Consider the following 21,943-nt stretch of genomic DNA (forward strand, 5'->3'; position numbering starts at 1 on the left):
GCTGATTGGATTGGCTCCCGGTGTGTCTTCTTCTGCCCATCTGCTTTAACACTGGACGTGTTGTGCGTGCAGAAATGCTCTTCTGCAGACCTTGGTTGTAACGAGTGGTTATTCGAGTTATTTATGGCTGCTACTGTTCTATCTGCTTGAACCAGTCTGACCGTTCTTGGCTTTAACAAGGCATTTGCACTGTATTTTTTTATCTGTAAACCCTAGAGACTATTGTGCCTGAAAATCCCAGTACATCAGCAGTTTCTGTAATACTCGTTTGGCACCAAGAACCATGGCATGTTAAAAGTCATTTGAGTGAACTCTCTTCCCCGTTCCATTGCTCAATTTAAATTTAGCATGTGTTATGCCAAATGTTGATGCCTGCTACAGACTGTACGATTTAAGCAATCCTATAAGATCCTTACAAATCACACTGAACAACATGGATGGATCTAATAAACTTGGGTACGACATGTTTGTAGACTGTATGATGATGACACCTATTGAATCGTAGGCTACGATGCAAGTTAGTATAGAAGAATAAAACGCCATCAGTATGCGCTAGTGGTAAACAAATAGAGCAAGATGAACCTCACTTTGGCAATTATGGTTTTTATGTGCGCTGAAAAAAGTAAGCAAAAGAGCAGAATATGGACGCGGTAACGGGAAAAGAGGCCCGTAAATTTTTAGCACCATGTCGGACAATTCGACATGTCATGTTGCATTGGTTAGTCAGTAGACGTAGGCCATAGCAGCAAATACACTGTGAGATGATCATGTTAAATTTCTGACACTGTCAGAAAATTATCGCAGACTATCTTTGGTCGCAAAACTGTGACAACAGCCATCTTTAAACCTCTCACTGTAAGACGTAGGACCACTGTTTAGGTGCCACGACCACAAAAAAATCGCCGCGATTGATCATCTTTCGTCTGGGACAGCCCAAAATCGTACAGTGTGTACTGGACATTAAGGAGATCGTTTGCTGAGTTGCTGCCATGCAATTGGCTGATTAGATATTTGCGTTAACAAGCAGTTGAACGGGTTTATCTAATAAAGTGGCCAGTGGTACTATATAAATAGTGGTACTATTTTATTTAAATAGTAACACATTATGATAGTGTTTGTTGTACTGAATTCGAGTTTTTACAGAAATGTTTGGGACTGGATCATTTTCATGACTGTATTATGACTGATAATGAGAATGACATTTATCCCATAACAATAATTCGAATTTGAGGGGGAAATGTTCTTACTCATAAAAATAAAAATATTGTCACAATGGAAAAACATAATTATACCATAAATAAAAAAAACAATAATAAAAAATATAGTTCATGGCCTGATTTTAAATGTCCAACAGTCAAAAAAGTAAATTTTATGTTTTTAAATTTGTCCTCCTTTATTTGAAACATGACTATATGAGAACACTGACATCTGAATTTATACGTTTAAATTTATAATCATGATTTTAAGAGTAAAAAAAAATACTTTTTTATTTATTTTTTTACCATCCAAGTTGTACAATATAATATGATTTTTTCCATCTCACACAAATTATTATATGTCATGAAAATGTTAACTGTGTTCAGGGCTGAATGGTAGATGAAGTTTAAAAACTTATGAACTGTGCCACATTGGCAGCTTTTGGGAAACGCAGAAGAAAATGAAACACAACAGCATTTTTACCAGCTGTTGATTCCACATTGTTACCAAGCTGTTGAAGAATAAAAGATGACGGATGCCATAAAAACAGTTCTAATGTTAATGCCGCTTTGATTGTGTTCTCTGTGCTCTGGATTACTGCATGCGGTCTTCACTTCTACATAGATTAAGGGAGATGCCTCCTGTGCTGAACGAGTGCATGGAGTTCCTTTCTCCTAGAGACATGGGATGAAGAATAGGCCCTACAATTAATCTTATGTCTTATCTATGACGCATCCTTGAAGATATCAACTAGCTAGTCACGACTGTTTCTTGAAACTGTTGCCTAATGTCACAAATGTGTCGTTCAACCATGTTGGTTGGTGATGTCATGCAGGTGGTGGGGCAATAAATTATTTTAATAAATCCGTTTGAGATTTTTTGCTATAAATTACAGACATTGAATCTGAGGTCTAATTTGCTTTATTTCTAGATCCAATCATAGGCTCATTCTTACATGCGCACTCTTCAAAAACAACAGAATAAAAATCTCTTAACATACTAAAGATGTAAATGACATTTGTATACACTCTAAAAAATGCTGGGTTGTTTTAACCCAATTTTGGGTAAAATATGGACAAACCCAGCCATTGGGTTAAAAATGTAACCCAATGGCTGAGTTTGTCCATATTTTTCCCAAAATTTGGTTACGGTAAAACAGCTCAGCATTTTTTAGAGTGTATATTCTAAATATATATTGGACTGAATGTCAGCTTGCTTATTTTGCTCAAGATTTTAAGGAACTATTAATTCCACATGTCATACAAACAAAAACTATGCTTCTAATGACAGTTCAAGAGCTGTTGTTCCAACCACTAAACAGCGATGTTTGCAACTGTTCGTTGGAACTATGATTTCGGGAAACTCTGACTCGTTGAACTATGCTGATAACGACGTAACTTGCGACTATTTGACTAACGATGCTTTTGGGAGACTACTGATCTACAACAGTCGTAAAGCAAGAAGACAAAGCTTATGAATAGAATTAAACCATACCTCTGCTTCTGGCTTCTAGTTCTTGTTCTTTTCTCTTTCATCTTGTGCACGTTTGACATTGTGTTCTACGTAGGTGGAGGTCTGCATCTGACAGACACTTGCTATAATCGAGATGAGACTCATTGATCTTTGATCTTCTGTCTCTGTAGTGCAAGTGTCTGCTTTCTGTTACATGCGCTTCCTGTGTAAAATGGTAAACAAACCTTATATTTCCTGAGTTTGCACCCAGTTGATAGGACGAATAAATGGATGGATGAACCTTGCTGCCAAGAAATATCCAGGCTAAACACTATAGATATGCTATTATTTATTGTATTTTATTAATATAACACGTTATTATTAATCGAACATCATGTTTCTACTATTTATTTATTTTATCTACATACTATGACGCTAATTTTATACCATTTAAATTTTATTGCATTATTTTCCTGTTATCTAAAGCTGCTTGGAAATAGTCTGTATTGCAAAAGTGCTATATATAAATAGAGGTGACTTGAGTTTTTTTTTTTTTTTTTGACAGGATCTTTTTCATTACTGTATCAATAATGAGAATGACATTTTTTTCTATAACAAGAATGAGGATTTGAGAGGGAAATGTCCTTGATTGTCAAGAATATATTGTCATAATGTAAAAACCTTAATATTCGACTGGCAGATTTTTAAAAAAACAAATTCGCTAGGGTTATATGAATAATCTGTGACTATTCAACATGTGCTGTAAAAGCATAATGGCTACAAATATGGTGCTGGCTTTATATATTTACTAATGGTCTGGCATAGCACCATGCAATTATTTGTGGAAATGGTTCCTTTGATATAGTCGCAAGAAACCTATTCTGTTATAAATTAATAGCACATTTCCTCTACATGACTCACTGCAGATCTCATTACCTCCTACTCCATTGGATAAATGTCATATATTCATGTTAAGAGACTGAAGCCATAGATATACAGAGAGATGATTCTTTGCCTGTGCTGACGTCTTTTAAGAAACAGCTCTGGATGGGAATCATTAGGGCATGGGAAGCCTCTGTTATGCTCCAGCTCTTTGCCCTTTCAGGAACATGCACAGACACTTACATAAAGAAAGTGTTTTGATTGCCCCTGAGCACCTTACACCTAAACGGTTGAACTATACCCGAGAGCTGATAAAGGATGGAAATCTGCCCCCTCTCTCTCTCTCTCTCTCTCTCTCTCTCTCTCTCTCTCTCTCTCTCTCTCTCTCTCTCTCTCTCTCTCTCTCTCTCTCTCTCTCTCTCTCTCTCTCTCTCTCTCTCTCTCTCTCCTGTGAGTGAATGCGGCTCAGATCTGTCCATGAGTCCGAAATTTGCATGCAAAATTTTCGAACGTTAAAAAATAAATACGACCTCATGTTATGTCAATCACTCTTGCACACTGCCTCAGAAACTTTCATCCGTAATAGAAATGGGTTTTAAAAATCTATTTTCTGCGTTATTCGCATCCGTAGCAAGCAGTTTTGAATGGTGTTTTTTGGACTTGGTGTGCAAAAAGACTTTAAAAAGACCTCTCAGGATCTCTTTTATTCTTTTATTTATTTATTTATTTATTTATTGCCACTGATCTTGACTGAACTTACTTAATATTGCTTGGTTAAAATATTAATGCAAATAAATTATATACACTATTTAAAGAATTGGGTTCGGTAAGATTTCTTAATGGCTTTGAAAGACGTATATGCTCACCAAGGTTGCATTTGTTTTAATCAATTAAAAAAATGTAAATAAAAAATATATATAAAAAAAACATTTATATGCTGATTTGGTGCTTAAGACACTACTATTTTTGTTAAAACATTTATTCTGCTTAATATTTTTTTGGAAACTGATAATGTTTTTCAGGATTCTTTTATGAATAGAAAGTTCAAAAGCACAGCGTTATTTGAAATACAAATCTTTTGTAACATTATAAATGTCTTCTTCAATTTGTATCAATTTAATGGGTCTTTGATGAATAAAAGTGTGAATGTCTTACTAACCAATAACTCCTTTGTGTGTGTGTGTGTGTGTGTCATGCTTTCATAGAGATTGCTCTCTGACTCTCTCTGGTTTATATGTATTTGCTCTCTGGTTTAGATGTATTTGCTCAAAAAAATCTATAAGTTTCACGTGAGATCCATGAGATTTTGTTAAATGAGAACACTCTCCTCTGTAGTGACTGAAATGGAGGTAGGAGGCTTACAGGGAGGTGTTCATTACTTCTATTCATGCTACAATGCTTATTCATTGGCCAATTAAACCTTTGCACTCATAAAAAGCATTGAAAGCTTTTTGAAAGTATTCGAGGTGGCTTTTTAAGTAATGATGGTCATAACCGTAGATAAATATCTTATGGGGGTGACAAATTAGCCCAATTAGACTCATAATGTGACTCATCCTTCGCTTATACGCATGGCGAGCCACACTTACATTGAGCAAACACTTCCCTCAGGCAGTGAACAAGAGTGCTTATCCAAAGATATGCCTTATGCCTGTCACTGCATTACCGTTATAAGACTTTCCTAAGATTTTTCCCAACTCACTCTCTTGAGACATTGACAAATGTCTGTTGTTATTGAAATGAGGGGTGCTGAGTTGAGCGTTGTGTTCAAACTGAGCTCCGCTTGAGTTGTATCATTAGTGGGATTGATTATTCTCTTGACGGCACTTGGTGAAAACCGAGATCCTTAAATATGCTCCAGTTTTATATGCTCAATCTAATTTCATTGCATATAAGAAAAATGCTCTTCTGTTGTTTCAAACTTTTTCCAAAGTTTTAAACTCTTGTGGTTTACATTAATTTTGAATTGCAAAAAGTGTAACTGTTCTCAACATATATACTATGTATGTACAGGCCATACTACACAATAAAAGTAAATGGTGTCAAATATTGTCTTGGAATCAATTGTCTTTCAAGGTATGGACTATAACTGGACTATATAGGTATGGAAAGTCACAGGTCTGGGATTTGTTTATTTGATCAGTGAATCGTTTACATGGTTTGGTAGTAAAGCTGCAGGCATGATACCGTTTGTTCTTTTATGTTCCATGATAGGAAAACAATCCTATAGGTTTGAAATGACACTGAGTAGGCTTTAATTTGATTATAGACTTAATTTTAGGGGAAATTTCTTTTTATTTGACACTCAAAATGATTTTTAATCATCTTTGATCATTAGCGGTGGGGTCTCTGTCTCTCTCTCTCTCTCTCTCACACTCCCCGCAGCAGTCTCAGGAGATGGGCATCGTGACTGGCGCTGCCAGTGTGCAGCGAAATGTGGGTTTTTTGTCTGAAGTGTAAATAGGTGCCCAAAGGCTCACATTCTTAAAGACGACTTCACAATCCTCTAATGCAAACAAAGAAAGATCAGAGAGGATGAGAGAAACATAGTAAAGTAGACAAAACAGCACATTATTATTCTTTGAGGGATCTTTTTGGGAACAAAGACTGTTTATCAGCTTTTTGCATGTGCTTTGTAGCCATGACTAGAGTCCCAGTGCTTCATACAATGAAAATAGTGGATTTTCATTCACAACATGTTTGCCTTTTTATTTTCTCTCTGTTCCTCAGGACAAAGATTTGGACTGTAAATTAGATGAGCTAAAACGGACAGACAGGGTGTTATCAGAGCCTCAGGTCTGTGAATGGCTCTGTCAGCTTCTGTTGGGAGTACATTACATACATCAGAGGTGAGCAGAGAACGCCGCTCCTCTTTTTCCCTGTGAATAATTCATTACTGACCTATTTTCTATTTTTACATTCAAAAGAATTTGTTTTATGTCTTTTATTGCTCGTCCTTAGACAAAAATGTGCATTGTAAGACAAATATGGCCGCAACTGAATAAAACATCTCTAAATCTTTGATTCTTGCTGCTTCGGTGTCTATTGATTCTTGTTTGTCTTGCTTAAACAGGAGAATTCTTCACCGAGATCTAAAGGCCAAAAATATATTTCTAAGGAAGAACATTGTTAAGATAGGTAAGCTCTGCTTCTCAGCCCAAAGGATGCTTGATGTGTGTTTGATGTTCTTGCAACGCTTTCAGATGCGACTTTTAATGACACCAAAAGCCCAAACACTGCCCATTTATCTACAAAGAAACAGGATCATTACCCAGTCAAAAAGAAAACTACGTCGGTCTAAGCTGTTCTTCTCCGAGGCAGATGATCATCACTTTTATATTTTCCATCATAAATAGGTGCATTAATAAACATGTCATCACAGCATAAAGTCACTTTTAACTAATTTCTGTGCAAAATAATTTATTTGTGTGTTCTTGTAGGATGAAATTATTCTGTACAGCAGACTCACTTGAACACTATTCTGTGCATTTGTGTTGCTTTATGTCATTTTCTCACCTTAGCCTACCAAGATAATAGTGTTACTTTAAAAAATGAAATGTTGAGGAAACTCATAATATCATAATATCAATTTTAGCAATATGCAAGATATTTTCAAGTTCTGGCCAAAGTGCTTAACACAACTAAAAAATTTATTTATGAAAAAACGGTCATGATGCGCAGTGCATTGAGATTTTGGAGTTCTTGTACACTGGCAAGTGTACAACAACTGTACCCAGTACCTCAGCCAACTTGTATTCGTACTCTCACTATTTGTTAAATGCATCATTTACAGTCTCCAATTAATTTTGTGTCAACGCAACAGGTCTCCTTTTCAGCAGATGTTCAGTAAACAAACCAAGGAAGCTTTCATTTGTCTATTACATTTGAAATGCTTGCTTGGCTCTGAAGGAGATGGCATCTTGCATGGCTTTTTGTCTCTAAAAAAATAGCACATCTTGCAAACTAATGTTGTTTCATTACATTTCTACACAGGAAGACACACATAGACACTCAACACTTACAGTAACACAAACCTCATTAGCTGTATAATCATCAAGAATATCATTAGGAAGATTAAGATGAATGCTGAACACACACACACACACAACAAACTCTGATGACAACTACAGAATTAAAAAAAACAATTACAGTGCATGTATTATTTATGCTGTAAAGCATGCTGGGAATTCATAAAGCTTTTACAAATCCACAGCATCTGTCCAGTTGAATCTCTTTTAAGCTCTTTTGGGGGACAGTTTTTGGAGGAATATTTGTGGCCTAACATTCATAAATGATTCATGAGCATGTGCATGTCAACTCACAAACAGTCTCAACATTCAAAAGCTTATTTGGGGCCATTATAGTAAATATTCCTCATTTTGTGTAAACTGTTTCCTTAAATTTTGCCTGCAAAACTCTTTTTTAAAAGGTGATAAACTGATGGAATTTTTTCAAACACTCTTTTAAGGTGACTTTGGTGTATCCTGTCTGCTGATGGGGTCATGTGACCTGGCGACAACCTTTACAGGTACCCCGTACTACATGAGCCCTGAAGCCCTCAGCCAAAGAGGATACGACTCCAAATCAGACATCTGGTATGAATAACTTAACCATTGAGTCATTTCAGTTCTTAACCAACCAAGACTTTGGTTATTGCATTGAATAGGTTTTACATTTGCACTTAAAAGGACACACTTGATTGAATCTATGCCTCTTATGATATTAAAACCTCTTGATCTTAAAGTCTTCCTATTATGTTATTTTAAAGGTTCCTCGTTTGATTTTTGGAGTCTCCTACAATAAATTTACCTGCATCTAGGTTGAAAAAAATACTAATGTGCCTAAGACTTTTGCACAGCACTGTGAATATATATATATATATATGTGTGTGTGTGTGTGTGTGTGTGTGTGTATGTATATATGTGTATATATCTTCACTTGTAACTTGCGAAGTTATTCTCTCACTCGGTCAACTCACAATCTTTAAAAAACAAATCTTTATGCATTATGCAAAATTGCAGGTAATGAGGTATTATGTTTGATTGCTTTTCAAATTGCGAGTTCTGGCAATACATAATAGCTGATCTTGTCAGTGTTTTTTTTATTATTATTTTGTCATTTTAAATTGAAAAATTGACCGAAAATTGCAATCAGGCATAGTTTAAGATGTCGCCGAAAAATGTCAAGCATAATTAACATGAATTGTGATATCTGGTTGCTTGTATGCATTTTTGTGTGGTAGGGCTGTAATATCAATACATGGCATGAGACGTTTCCAAAGGCAAGGATCCCCTCCACTTACACTATAAGCTGAGATAGATATCTGAAGGGAGGGAACATGGGGATCCACTTAGAAATAAAGAAATAACAACATATTTGTACAGTAAAAAAAAAGAAAGAAACAAGGGGGAAAATGACCAGAAAACAATAAAATAGAATGAAACAGAGAGAAGAGACAATCTCATTTGCCAAACGGCTACAGGCACCTGCTGCTAATTTAAGAACCATGCGTTTTCTCACACACTCACCTCGATGTGTATGTGCCACCGAGAGCTGAGGTTTCTGTTCAGACTCGTAAAGCATCCTATTGGGAATTGGACTCTTCACTCTGTGCTCTCGAGCCTGCAAGAACACAAGCACGAGACACACTGGAGGAAGGGGGTCACTGTGCTGCTTAATAGAGATAAGCTAGAGAGAATGGGCTAAAATAGAGACATCCTTGCACAAATTCTTCTTCTCTTTTTCTCTTTTGTTTCTATTCAACTAAAGTGAGATTCAACCTTTTTACTATAATGATAATTGCAAAGTCTACCAGAGTTCAGAGTGCATGTGTTTTTTACATCAGAGTTCATGTGTTTTATGTACGATTGTCACCTATGCAAACAAGTTCTGGAAAAAATAAAAAATGCAAAAAACTTGTAACCAAACAATGATTTTAAAAGTAAGCTGATCTTCACTAAAAGCTCTAGTGTATATATAACTGAAGCAATGTTTTAAAGAAGAGCAGGTCAAACTTCCTCCAGAACGATGATTGATATTGTCATACAGAAAACGATTCCTTCAACATTTTGCTGCTAAAAGTGTTTCTACAAGCAATTGAATCATAGGGTGTAGTTTGTCACCCATGGCTTTTCCATTTTGAATGCATTTCTTACTTAAAAGATGTTTTGAAGAACGTTGGTAACCAAACAGTTTTGGTTCCCATTGACTTCCATTGTATGGGGTAAAAAATCAGTGGGAGCGAATGGGGACCAGAAACTGTTTAATACTAAATATCTTCTTTCATGTTCCACAAGAAGAAAGAAAGTCATACAGATTTGGAACATCATTGGGTGGACTTTTTATTATTCTCTTTGTACAGGTCTTTGGGCTGTATTCTCTATGAGATGTGCTGCTTGGTGCATGCCTTTGAGGGGCAGAACTTCTTGGCTGTGGTGTTAAAGATTGTGGAAGGACCTACTCCATCTCTGCCAGAAACATACTCACGGCAGCTCAACTCCCTAATGCAAAGGTACCAGAAACAGATGCTGTCCTGCTCCAGGCACGAATCGGGCCCATGTCATCCCACTCCGCCAAGCTATATCTGTCCGTCTGCCCGCTTTGGATGAGTAGATAGACACAAATCAATGGCTTGTTTGATTCAGCAGTTTTCCAAAGCAGATTATGCTAAATCCGAGCAGGTTTAGAAGCAATTCAACTAGAGCTATCAGCATTTCATGAGGTCTTAAACATAATTCCCTCTCTCTCTCTCTGTTTCTGTGTTGCCAGTATGTTAGAAAAGGATTCTTCACGCAGGATCTCGGCAGCAGAGGCTCTAAGGAGCAGCTTCATTGAGCAGAGCTTGCAGGTGAGGAGATGCCGTTGATCAGATCAAACAGACAGGAGAGCATCCGACCAGCTGTTCAGAGTCTCTGTTTCAAAGGTTAATGGGAAGGGCCAGAATGCACCTGGAAGATTTTGATTGCTGGCCAAGCTCAATAGGTTTCTAAAAGTCTGTTATGCATACTCATCACATCATCGATTCGCCTTCCCATTTGACTCACCCTGTGCATAACCTTTTCAGATTGTACTGTTGAAATGTCAGTGATTGGCATTGTTGCTGCCTGGTGATTGTATCGATTGTGGCTTGTCATAGTTCGCCTGGTTCCCCGGCATATATTAATTATTTTTGGCAACTTTCAGGCACATGATCAGTCTGTAAATGTATAAAAGCTCAGAACATTTCCACGAAACTTTATTTGGACAGGTCAACTTCGCTCTGTGAAGCTTAGATGCATTTGTTTTCAACAGATTTCAATCCAGTATAAATTTCTAATAATCCTTCAAGTGAGTGTATATGCCAGTCATTTAGCTGTGCAATGAATTGCCGTTTTCCAACAAAAGTGCGTCTATTTATGTATAGTTTTATAGCTGCATAATTTACAACTTGTTGCATTTTTCAGTTTGTAAAATGAGGTATTTATCGTTTTTAAAAATGAAAAATTAAAATATTTCTAGCAGTTATTAAAAATTCTTTTCTGATAGTGCCAGTGAAAATGGTGGCCCGACCGTGCACAATGCAAACGGACAAATCCTTGTACTGTACTTTGAATATTAATCCCTGTAGATGGTTTAATCTCACTCTTTTTTAAAGGGATACTCCCCTTTTTTTGGAAATAGGCTCATTTTACAACTCCCCCAGAGTTAAACAGTTGGGTTTTACCGTTTTCGAATGTATTCAGTCGATTTTTTGATATTCAGAAGAATATCAGTAACCAGACCAATCTGGTTACTGATATTCTTCTAAATATCAAAAAATCGTCTGAATGGATTAGAAAACGGTAAAACCCAACAGTTTAACTCTGAGGGAGATGTAAAATGAGCCTATTTCCAAAAAAAGTGGAGTATCCCTTTAAATCCGAATGTGATTATTATATCCTATTTTTCACAGCATTTCTCCTCATGTATTTTTGCCTTTGTCAATTACCATAACTAAAGCTAAACTCATTTTTGCGCTGCCTGTTACGACTTCTGTGTTAAATAACAGTTGGTGGTTGAAGTACTGCTGGGATCCCATCCAATGTAAAAACTAAAATGAAATGAGGCGAGTCAAATCACAGACCGCTCAGAACATGCATCAGATGTGATCCTTAATAAATTCTTACCCCTAATTCTTCCCCTTATATCACATACAGCATAGGCTATATGTTTTGTTGGATGCAAGCATACAGATCACAAGACCTTTCACAACGCCCACATCCAGACAAAATGTCTTCTGTTAATAACTACAATCCCAACATCATGCAGAGATCGAATCTAATGGCTGCTTAACTTCCAAGAGCTAACTGTACATGTCATTAGTATTTTTCATCACATAAATCATCACACTGAAAATGTAATTGCTCTCTAGGCATCTAATCCCATTGATTTTTTTTTTTTACAGCCCTTGTTTAATGCATCTCGGATACAGTATTTGCAGTTATAGCACCCTTTCATCACTCACATTAATACTGCATTGACTTGTGTACATCAGGGCGCTTAGTAATACGTTTTTGCCTTTGGAGGCTAGTGATCCCCTAACCCCTATCTTAAAGCTCCTGGTTGGTATGTGTCTTCCACCAGCTATTACACCATCTCAGAAACATGTAATCAGAGAAGGAGAAGGCATCTAAACCACAACTCTGAAACAATACTCTCTGATGGCTTTTCCCTCCTTGTTGTGTACAATTTCCAAGGCTTTCTTCTGCCTGTGTAATTTGCGCCTTACAAATCTCGTATTGTACTATTGTGTTCGTTGCAGATTCCTCCCTGAGGATGATTATATCAGTCTTTCTACTTCCCATTCGCTCTGATTCAAGAGTTCTGAGAAATGCAACGGTTTATTCTGATTGAACACTAGCTTTGCTGCTGCTGTTTTGCTTTTTGCTTTCCTATGTCCTAAGGCAACTGTAACTTTTACAAGCCTCAGAGAACAGCATTAACAGATATTTCATCTCTTTTGCTATTTTTCTCACTACAGAGCATGAAAAACAAGTTCTTTAGCCTGACACTTCGAGACAAGTCGATGGAGGGAGAGAGAGATGCATCGCAGGTCCTAAGAGCACTGTAAGTGAATCCACACTGTAACAAGTCCCAGAGAGAAAGAGACATTTATAGGCAGTCTCACTTCTCTGTTCCTGCAAAGATGCTGTCAGCTGAGAAATGCAGGGATCTCTGGGAACAGGGCTGTTTTTGTGTTGTTGCTTTTTTAAAATCCTTTTTTTTTTTTTTTTTGCCATTTTCACACAATCTTGCTGGAGGGACCTAAAAATGTACAGTAGCTGTGTTGCTGCTGCGTACCCAGTGTTTGGAACATGTTAATCAGGTGGCAGTCTATGAGCTGCAGACTTTCATTCATTCGCTTTCCACACTAATTAAAAATGATGTCACCATAGCATATGCCAGTCATAGTTATCTATGACCTAGTGGAAATCCAAGCAATGTTAAAGCCAACAGAGCATGGCAAAATCAAACAAGCGCAGTTTATTGATTCTTGAGTACTGGGACATAATAGGTTTCAAAATTGAACATTACCGTTTAAAAGTTTGGGGTCAAGAAGTTTTCAACATTGATAAGAAGAAATGTTTTACTAAATCAGTTTCTAAAGGATCATGTGACACTGAAGACTGGAGTAATGATGCTGAAAATGCAGCTTTGAGTCACAAATAAATTACATTTTAAAATATATACAACTAGAAAATAGTTATTTCAAATTGTAATAATATATCACAATATATATTTTTGATCAAACAAGTGCAGCCTTGGTGAGTGTAAGAGACTTGCATTAAAAACATGAAGAATAAAAGCTTGCCAACTCCAAACCTTTCTACAGTAATGTAATGTAATTATTTTTCACTGATGTTCAGTGTTTTGTTTCAAGTGCACCAACAAATCTAGCATTCACTTTCCATGTCGCACATGTATTAAATGCAGGATCCATTTCGTTTTTTTGGGTGTTGTTACAAGTCACCTGTTTTTACTGTATATACCGCTTTTTACAATACAGATTGTTTCAAAGCAGCTGTGAAATGACAACAAGAAATTCATGACTCTCATGATTCATGGCCGCATTCGTGACTCTCCTGTTCGAACTTTTCGTTGAATGAACCAAATGACACGAAAAAAGATTTGTTCGTTTTGATATAGAAAGAATGACATGGATATCTTGGATGACATGGGAGTGAGTATATTATCAGCCAAAGTTTTTTAAAAGTGAACTACTCCTTTAACGTTACTACAGTAGTTTTAAAAACAAACGACAGGCACAGAGCTTAGCTATTTGCATAAGGCTATATGCAGCCTTAAACAGTACTGAGAATCTGACTGAACCTTTTGCTCATTAGCTTTTTAATGCTGTTCTAGTATGCCTGGTGTCCAAAGACTGCACACAAAGCATCGGAAGCTGTCTAACACAACTTCTCATGAATAACCTAATGATATACTTTTTCTTGTTTGAATTCTGCTCTTCTTTTTTTTTTTTGAATTAAAGAAATTCCCTATTTCTTTTGAAAATGCATGCTCTGATCACACAGTCCAAAAAATATCTGTAAAGCAAAGGAGTAGTCGTTAGTCATTTAAGTAAATGCAGTCCTTGAAACCCCACAGGCAGAAGAAGGTACATCTGCAGACACTACGGGAGAGATCAGAGGTGCAGAAAATGAGCCCGAGAGAACGCATGCGGCTCCGGAAACTCCAAGCAGCAGATGAGAAAGCACGAAAGCTAAAGTGAGTGACGTTCAGTGCACTGACCGTGGTGTCACACTGAATGTTAATCAAATGCGACTCCTAGTTCATATTCCATAAGGTTAGCATGAGTGACAAGGCTTTTCTGTTATCATGGTGGGAGGATTTTTTTGGCAGATTGAAACACGTCAGCTCTAGTTATTACTTTACAATATTATTTCATTTGTTAACATTAGTTAAAGTTTTGCCAAAAAGTTAAACATTTTTAAGTGAACTATGCTAGTTACATATACTATAAAAAAGTTATAAATGCACATACTTGTATTGTCTTACTATAGGAAAATTGTGGAGGAAAAATATCAAGAAAACCATCTTCGCATGCAAGAGTACAAGTCAAATTTTCAGAAAGTCACTGTGGATGTTTTAAAGGTATATAGGATTCCTATCTGACATTATTCATAATTAACAGATTTGAAATCACGGCTGCAATTTGTTTCTATTATATTTGTCTTTCTTTCTTTTTTTTTAAAGCTTTTTAGATTGAGAGAAATAGGAAACTAAGATATACATTCGACATCCCTGAGCAACTTTTGGTAAAGCATTTGTGTTTTTACATCTTTTTTTTTCAAGGTGAAAAATGAAGGAGTTAACAGGACTCAACCGATTCTGAGTGAGACACCAAAAGGAAACTCAGAACCGACAGGAACCATTTCTCATCTCTCTAAGATGTGCAAGTCTGTGTCCACAGACCATGGTAAGTTGTATTTCACTGCAACTAAAGGTCAAATGGAAGAAATCATTGCTCTGGGTTGACACCTGAGCTGGCAATAACCAAAACCCAGGGTTAAAAGCATTGATTAACCCTCTTCCAGAATCATAAGAGTGAAACATTGCATTTCCAAAGGTTAAAAGTGGCCACAGCCTAATAAGACGATTACCCAGGGTTAAGTGTGGCAAGAAAAGCTCTTAATTTGGAAAAGATTTTTTACCCACACATTGTTCAATTAAACTCCCAGAAAGTATATTAATTAAAGCAATCTCCCCTGATACTTTTCTCTTGCTTTTTGAAGTCTATTATAAAACGTGTGTCTGATGGAATGCCACCATCTCTTCCAAATCAGAAAGTTTAACTTTCCATCAGAAATTACTTTCTCTTTCTTCTACATCTTCATTAAAATTCATTGTGTGCTTGGCGCTCCAGTGCCTCTTTCTCCATGGTTTAACAAACAACAGATCCCAGAACAGAGCGAGGTACCATGAGTATTACACTGCACTGTCAAACACACGCATATTTAAAAGAGATAAAAAATATTCCATTTCGATTTGAAAGTCAAATGATTCCTAGATGTTTTAATGATGTTCCACCGCTCAGATTTATCAGAGTAGACGTTGCCTGCCTTTATGAACAAGTAAGGAAAATTGGAGAAGAAATGAAATGGGCAGTTTAGTTTCACCCCTTAATGGAGTTAGGACCTCAGCTCAGAACTCAAGCCTGTGAACGGTTTCTGCTGGTATGCTGCTATTTCTAGATTTATCCAGATCTCACTCTGCATCAGAGATGGCCTTCTACATTAGAATAGCTCTCATTAATCAAGACACATTCTAAGACATTCACAATCTTTTCTAAGTATAATATCTCACAATCATGTGCATGTGGTTTAGCAGTTGAAAGTGGCGTCTTATGGATCAATTTAATCAGATTTATGAATTAATTAATATGTTTGTCGGTTCGCTTCCAGTTCTTCTAAAAAAGATAACTTGTCCCCTTCTGATGGGTACTCATTTGCTTCATTGATCAATCATACAATCAGCTTAACTTAATATTTTTGTGGAGGCCATAACCAGATTTTTAACATGTTTGTGATTTTGCATTGGCTGTGAAATACCGATACCAATCTTGCATAATGCTAGTTTTCAATGACTCATTCTCTTACCACCGTCATTATATGCATCAAGGGAAAGATAAGTTATGACCAAAACGTCTCCTTAATCGGGTTTTGGAATCATTATGATAAATCTCAGAGACGTGTTTTGAGAGTCCTGAGAGGTTATCTATCAGTTCCTGGCTCTAATCACTTTAGGTTCCTCTTTAAATGAGATGTTTTAAACGAGTACAGAGCCACAGCTGTGCTCTTAGACGACTCGGGGAGGATCCACACGGTGTGATTTATCGATAGGACGCCGGGGTGCAATCACTGTGAATCTGAAATGTGGGTTTGTCTGAAATATTGTATGTTACTGGGAATATTTGGGAAAGAAAATCGTGCAAGTAGTGGATTTGTATTATTAAAAATGAAAGAAGTGATACACTGTGTCTGGGTTTGAGACTAATGGAGTCAGGTCTTTTGTCCTTATTAGCTGATTTGTTTTTTTTTTTATCTAGCTTCCGTAATCATCTCGAAGGCAAGGAAAACTCATTGGATGAATAATGCATAATTAATGATAAAAGTATAATTGTGTGCATGTTTTGTATAGTTTACTTAAAGTCGCCCAGCAGAAACACTGAGCGGGTTAACCCAGCTACATCATAAACAAAGTTAAATGCTCTTCTAGGATGGTATATTTATTCTGATATCATTATTTGACTTCTCTTGTCACTTTGAGAGTTCATAGTTTCATATTTGCATATGGTTCAAGGACGTAGACGGCCCTTTCTGATGATCTTCTTGAGTTTTGGAGCAAATAAACATACGGTCTGATTCTGCTCATGTCTGTAGATAAACTATAATGACTACACCAGGGACTTCCATGCCTTGGAAAGATGCCGTTCAAATGAATAAGCTCTGACAATTAGCACATTATGAGCAAACCTTGTCAGCTTAATTGTCTCCAGCCTGTAACCGCGGCTATCTTTAAGTTGTTTGCATACATCACTACTGTTAGTATTATTAATTAGTATTCTGGTGTAAATAGAGTACATACTGTATAATAGAGTACTACATCAAATGAATTTTCTTTTTAAATAGCAGTTCGCAATGAGATGAAGACCATCCATCCATCAATCCTTGCTCATTAATAAAGAATTGAGTTGATATTTGGTCACAGATAGGAATAACTTTTTTACTGGTTAATAATCACTTTTATAAACGTCTTTGTTTCTGAACCTTTATGGCCTTATTAAAATGTCAGATTAAAATTCATCTGGTAAAGGTTAGCCATTATACCAAAACCCATTATAATCCACGGGTTTGGTATACTTATACCATTATACCATATACCAAACCCATTATAATCCGCGGGTTTGGTATACTTATACCATTATACCATATACCAAACCCATTATAATCCGCGATTCTGTCTACACTGGATGTGGCGCGACACTACGCAACAAATCCCTGACAGTAAACTGACACAACATTCAGTTTAACATAATCCAAGTGCAAGTACACTTCTCACACTACTTGTGACACGAAGGGTAAATGGATTTACAATTGTTGTGTCCGCTGTTGACAGTGTAAGAGTCATTTGCTGGGCAAATATTGGGAAAACTTGACCCCAGTAAGTTCTCTCACTATTTGAGTGTAAAGTAAATGGCTAGAAAACAGCTAAGCAGTTTGTGTCATTAACATCGCTAATTTGAATCAAAAAAGTTAGGAATCGGAGGATTCTTTTCCAAAGGGATTTTCATTTATCTTGAACATTTATCATTTAAATGTGATTTTAATGGACTCTAAAGGTAAAGGATGACCCACAGTCCTCTATTTAAGAACAGACTTCTACAATGCTTGGCAAACTACAACCTAAAGTTCCCCACAAATGAGCATAAATCCTCCTAGAAGTGGATACACATTCTTTGTGTGTGGATATTTCTGTATAAAACAGACATAAACAGAGTCAATGAGGCAGGACTGAGGTCTGAACACATGCTCATTTGAAATGTCACAGAGGCTTCCTGCACAGTGATCCAGTAGAATGCGCTTTCTGCTTTTTGTCATGACTAATCCTCTTTACTGCACTCTAAAAAATGCTGGGTTGTTTTAACCCAACTTTGGGTCAAATATGGACTAACCCAGCCGTTGGGTTAAATTTTTACATTACATTTTTAACCCAACATTTTGGGTTTGTCCATATTTGACCCAAAATTGGGTTAAAACAACCCAGCATTTTTTAGAGTGTGGATAAAACAGATCTGCAGTGTTGTAAATATGCTAAATTGCAGGTTGCTCTTTCATTGGGGGGCAGCAATTTAGTAGTTTAGACAGGCCTGGGAAAACAGAGGATGGTTTGATCGGCCACCGGTTTCTCGGCTTATTAAATCACACACAAAACATTCGTGAAAATACATGCTAATGAATGGCTGTTAATAAAGAAAGCAAGATGGTGCAGTTACATCCTCTACCAGCAGAGGCTAACTGGAACGTGCTAACCAGCCGTTCTATTTGGAGGGTGTGCATGTTATCCCTGGTTGTTGGTCTTGTAAGGTGGATGTTCAGGCGATGCAGGTGTAAATGCGCATGCTGATGCATTGCTGTTCTCTTTCAGGCCGAAGGATAGTGCTCAGTTGGAGAGCTCTACAGAAGAAAATGAAACTGTTGAGATTGTGAATAGGAAACCCCATAGAGTAAAGTACAGTTTAACAGCCCTCTCTTGCTCCCTCCATCTCTCCTGCCATCTTTGTGTCTGATTGTGGAGGTCCAGCCGCTGGCAGCTGTCTGATAGAATCAGATTGGTCTCAGGCCCAGGAACTCATGTGTGTCTGAGAGGTTGTCTGTGTTCATTTGTTCACAGAAGGTATTCTGTAAGTTATTTTTTGTTTCAGAGCTAAAACTGCCAGTGATCCTTTCACATCTGGGTGGATGCCAACAGCTCTAGTAATCAAGCAGAACATTTGTTTGTGTTAAAGATAGAGGCTACCTGTCAGTTCAACTCATTGCTCAACCATTTCGAGTATCGGTTAAATCTTTGCTACCTTTTAATCGTTTCAGCAATCCCAGAGGATCCTCAAGTGGCAGAGGCATTTTATTTCGTGGATGAATTTGAGTCATGCTCGGAGGCAGATTCAGATGGAGAGGAAGACTCGGAGGATTATCTCCCCACAGACCCTTCCTGTCAGACATGTGGACAGGTGAGGAGAGATCCGCCGCCGGAGAGACACTCCTGTCAATCAGCTTGTGTGACTGTGTGATATTTACATTTAAAGATGTCTCCATAAATTGTACGCACTGTAATTAGAGTTTTCATATGAGATCTGTCAGCAAAACTATAGACCCTTTTTTATAGTTGGTAAACACGGTGACGTTTTTTGTGGGCGGAGCTTAGGTGGAGGCAGAAAGATCCCTCAACGCTAGCTTATTTTTTAACAATGACTGGAGAAAATCCGATATTATCTTAATGTGTAAGGTCACTCAGTGTCCAGGACCGCGATTGTTATTTCCAAAAGTTATTTTTAACGGACTGAACCAGATTGGCCGACCTGTAGCCGCCTACACGCTCACTCAATGCATGGACGATCTGACAGGATTAACGTACGTTACCTCGGTTGAGTGGCCTGACTTCTACAGCTACCTTATTGAGAAACCGATCAAATAGAAACTGAGGGCATATAAATCTTTAGATGCCTATATGGTCCTGTACAAGACTTGTGCGTACGATCCGCAGTTCTGCAGAGCCAGCGCCGAGACCACGACAATGTAAAGAGTGACATTACAGTGCGATTTTAATGATGTGAATATTTTCTAGAAATAACAGTTCCAGATACAGCATATTCATTTTTCATCAGTTCCTGCACCAAACAACACAACAAGATGACATTTAATAATAGTAACAATTATTTAAGCTCCTTATTATGTAGCCGAATCTGTGCTGTTTTGGCCGCCTCCAGTTTTCACTTTGTTTTGCCTCCAGCTAGCGCCGTGACGTAACTGTGACGTCGGCGCAAAAGGGGTCTATAGAGTTTGGCATAAAGAATTTATTTAGGCAATTTGGCATAACAGTGGAATGAACGTTCAAGTTGTCACCCCTTTTTTCCAAGAGTGACAGTGGGGAGAACGAGTATTTGATACACTGCCGATTTTGCAGGTTTACCCACTTTCAAAGCATGTAGAAGTCTTTTTTATCATAGGTACTCTTCAACTGTGAGTGATGGAATCTAAAACAAAAATCTAGAAAATCGCATTGTATGATTTTTAAGTATTTTATTGCATGACATAAGGATTTCATCACCTACCAACCAGTAAGAATTCTGGCTCTCAGAGACCTCACATCAGTGATCACGAGGAAGGTGAGGAATCAGCCCAGAACTACATGGCAGGACCTGGTCGATGACCTGAAGAGGGCTGGGACCACAGTCTCAAAGAAAACGCCGTCAAGGATTCAAATCCTGCAGCGCACGCAAGGTCCCCCTGCTCAAAGTTTGCCAATGACCATCTGGATGATCCAGAGGAGGAATGGGAGAAGGTCTGATGAGACAAAAATAGACCTTTTTGGTCTAAACTCCACTTCTGTGTTTCGACAAAGAAGAAGGATGAGTACAACCCTATGAGTAAAATAAGACACTTTAAAAAAAACATAAAAAAACATGGTGGATCGAGTAAGCTCATTCAACCACTCAGTCCCGTTTACCCCAGTGGAAAATATATGTTTGGAGGAGTAACAGTTACAAGGACATTTTACTTGGGAAATTTAGCTGAGAATGTAGTAACAAGAGGAAATGTTTAATTTGGAAAAAGGTTGCTACGACAGGCAACAACGTTAATCTGACCATTGAGTAGAGTGTTAAAGACGTACAGAAAAGATACAAATACATGGTACAAGATGTCAAAAGAGGAGGAAATATGCCAAAACGGAAGGTGGACACCACTAAAATGGTGATGAATATACATTAGGGGTGAGGGCCATTTTTTTCCTTTTTCTTTTGGCTGTTTGTAATGTTACTGATTGTTAATGCTGGTTGCCAAGGTAACAGAGGCTTTGACCTAAGTTAGCCTGTTAGGATCTGGTGAAGGTCTGTATGGAGGAGTGGACCAAAATCCCTGCTGCAGTGCAGTTTGTTGAAACCTGGTCAAATGGGAAACATTTGATCTCTGTAATTGCAAACACAGGTTTCTGTACCAAATATTAAGGTCTGCTTTTCTGATGTATCAAATACTTATGTAATGCAATAAAATGCAAATGAATTACTTCATCATACAATATGACTTCTACATGCTTTGTAAGTGGGAAAACCTGCAAAATCGGCAGTGTACTTGTTCTTGTTCTCCCCACTGTATGTTAATACCATATTTTCTTTCTATCCTCAAGGTATATCCTCAAGTATCCTCTTTTTCCTTTCAGTATCTTTTTTAATTATTCACACGAAACTCAAAGACACCCTCAAGTCGTAATAAGCTCTCATTGACAGGATCATCTGTTTATGAAGCATGGAATAAGATGAATTTAGTCATATCTCACAAGCACTCAAGTCCACAGATAATGGTTAATGTACAAGTAATATGATGCCACTTGTCTGCGGTATTAAAGTCCGGATTATGCAAATGCATTTTCCCCATAGAAGGTTTCTTAACCAAGCTCAACCTCATTATTGCAGATACTTTGTAGTGCTGGAGTTCAGTTGCACAACAGCAAACAAATACGTTCAGATCAGGTGTGATAGAGCCAGGGGCTCATCTGGACTCACAAGAGATCACAAACTGCCTCAGTCAGCAGACTCTTAAAACGGCAATCCAATACCAGGCTTCAGCACGATTCGATCAGGCCAGCCGAGAATAGATTA

At 37.4% G+C, this 21,943-nt stretch overlaps 1 protein-coding gene across 1 annotated transcript in view; it reads left to right on the forward strand.

Annotated features, from left to right (window-relative positions):
- The window catches only part of nek11 (NIMA-related kinase 11), a 55,102-nt gene that overhangs the window by 14,857 nt on the left and 18,302 nt on the right, over nucleotides 1–21,943 (forward strand). Inside the window, exons 4-13 of the mRNA XM_039650929.2 lie at nucleotides 6,262–6,380; nucleotides 6,605–6,669; nucleotides 8,000–8,126; nucleotides 9,893–10,042; nucleotides 10,300–10,378; nucleotides 12,530–12,615; nucleotides 14,155–14,274; nucleotides 14,571–14,661; nucleotides 14,863–14,986; nucleotides 19,158–19,297. Coding sequence (XP_039506863.2) covers nucleotides 6,262–6,380; nucleotides 6,605–6,669; nucleotides 8,000–8,126; nucleotides 9,893–10,042; nucleotides 10,300–10,378; nucleotides 12,530–12,615; nucleotides 14,155–14,274; nucleotides 14,571–14,661; nucleotides 14,863–14,986; nucleotides 19,158–19,297 — 1,101 coding nt within the window. The remainder of the gene's footprint in view (nucleotides 1–6,261; nucleotides 6,381–6,604; nucleotides 6,670–7,999; nucleotides 8,127–9,892; nucleotides 10,043–10,299; nucleotides 10,379–12,529; nucleotides 12,616–14,154; nucleotides 14,275–14,570; nucleotides 14,662–14,862; nucleotides 14,987–19,157; nucleotides 19,298–21,943) is intronic.

This window comes from Pimephales promelas, chromosome 12 (assembly GCF_988280905.1).
Source record: "Pimephales promelas chromosome 12, fPimPro1.hap1.1, whole genome shotgun sequence".
Lineage (NCBI taxonomy): Eukaryota > Metazoa > Chordata > Actinopteri > Cypriniformes > Leuciscidae > Pimephales > Pimephales promelas.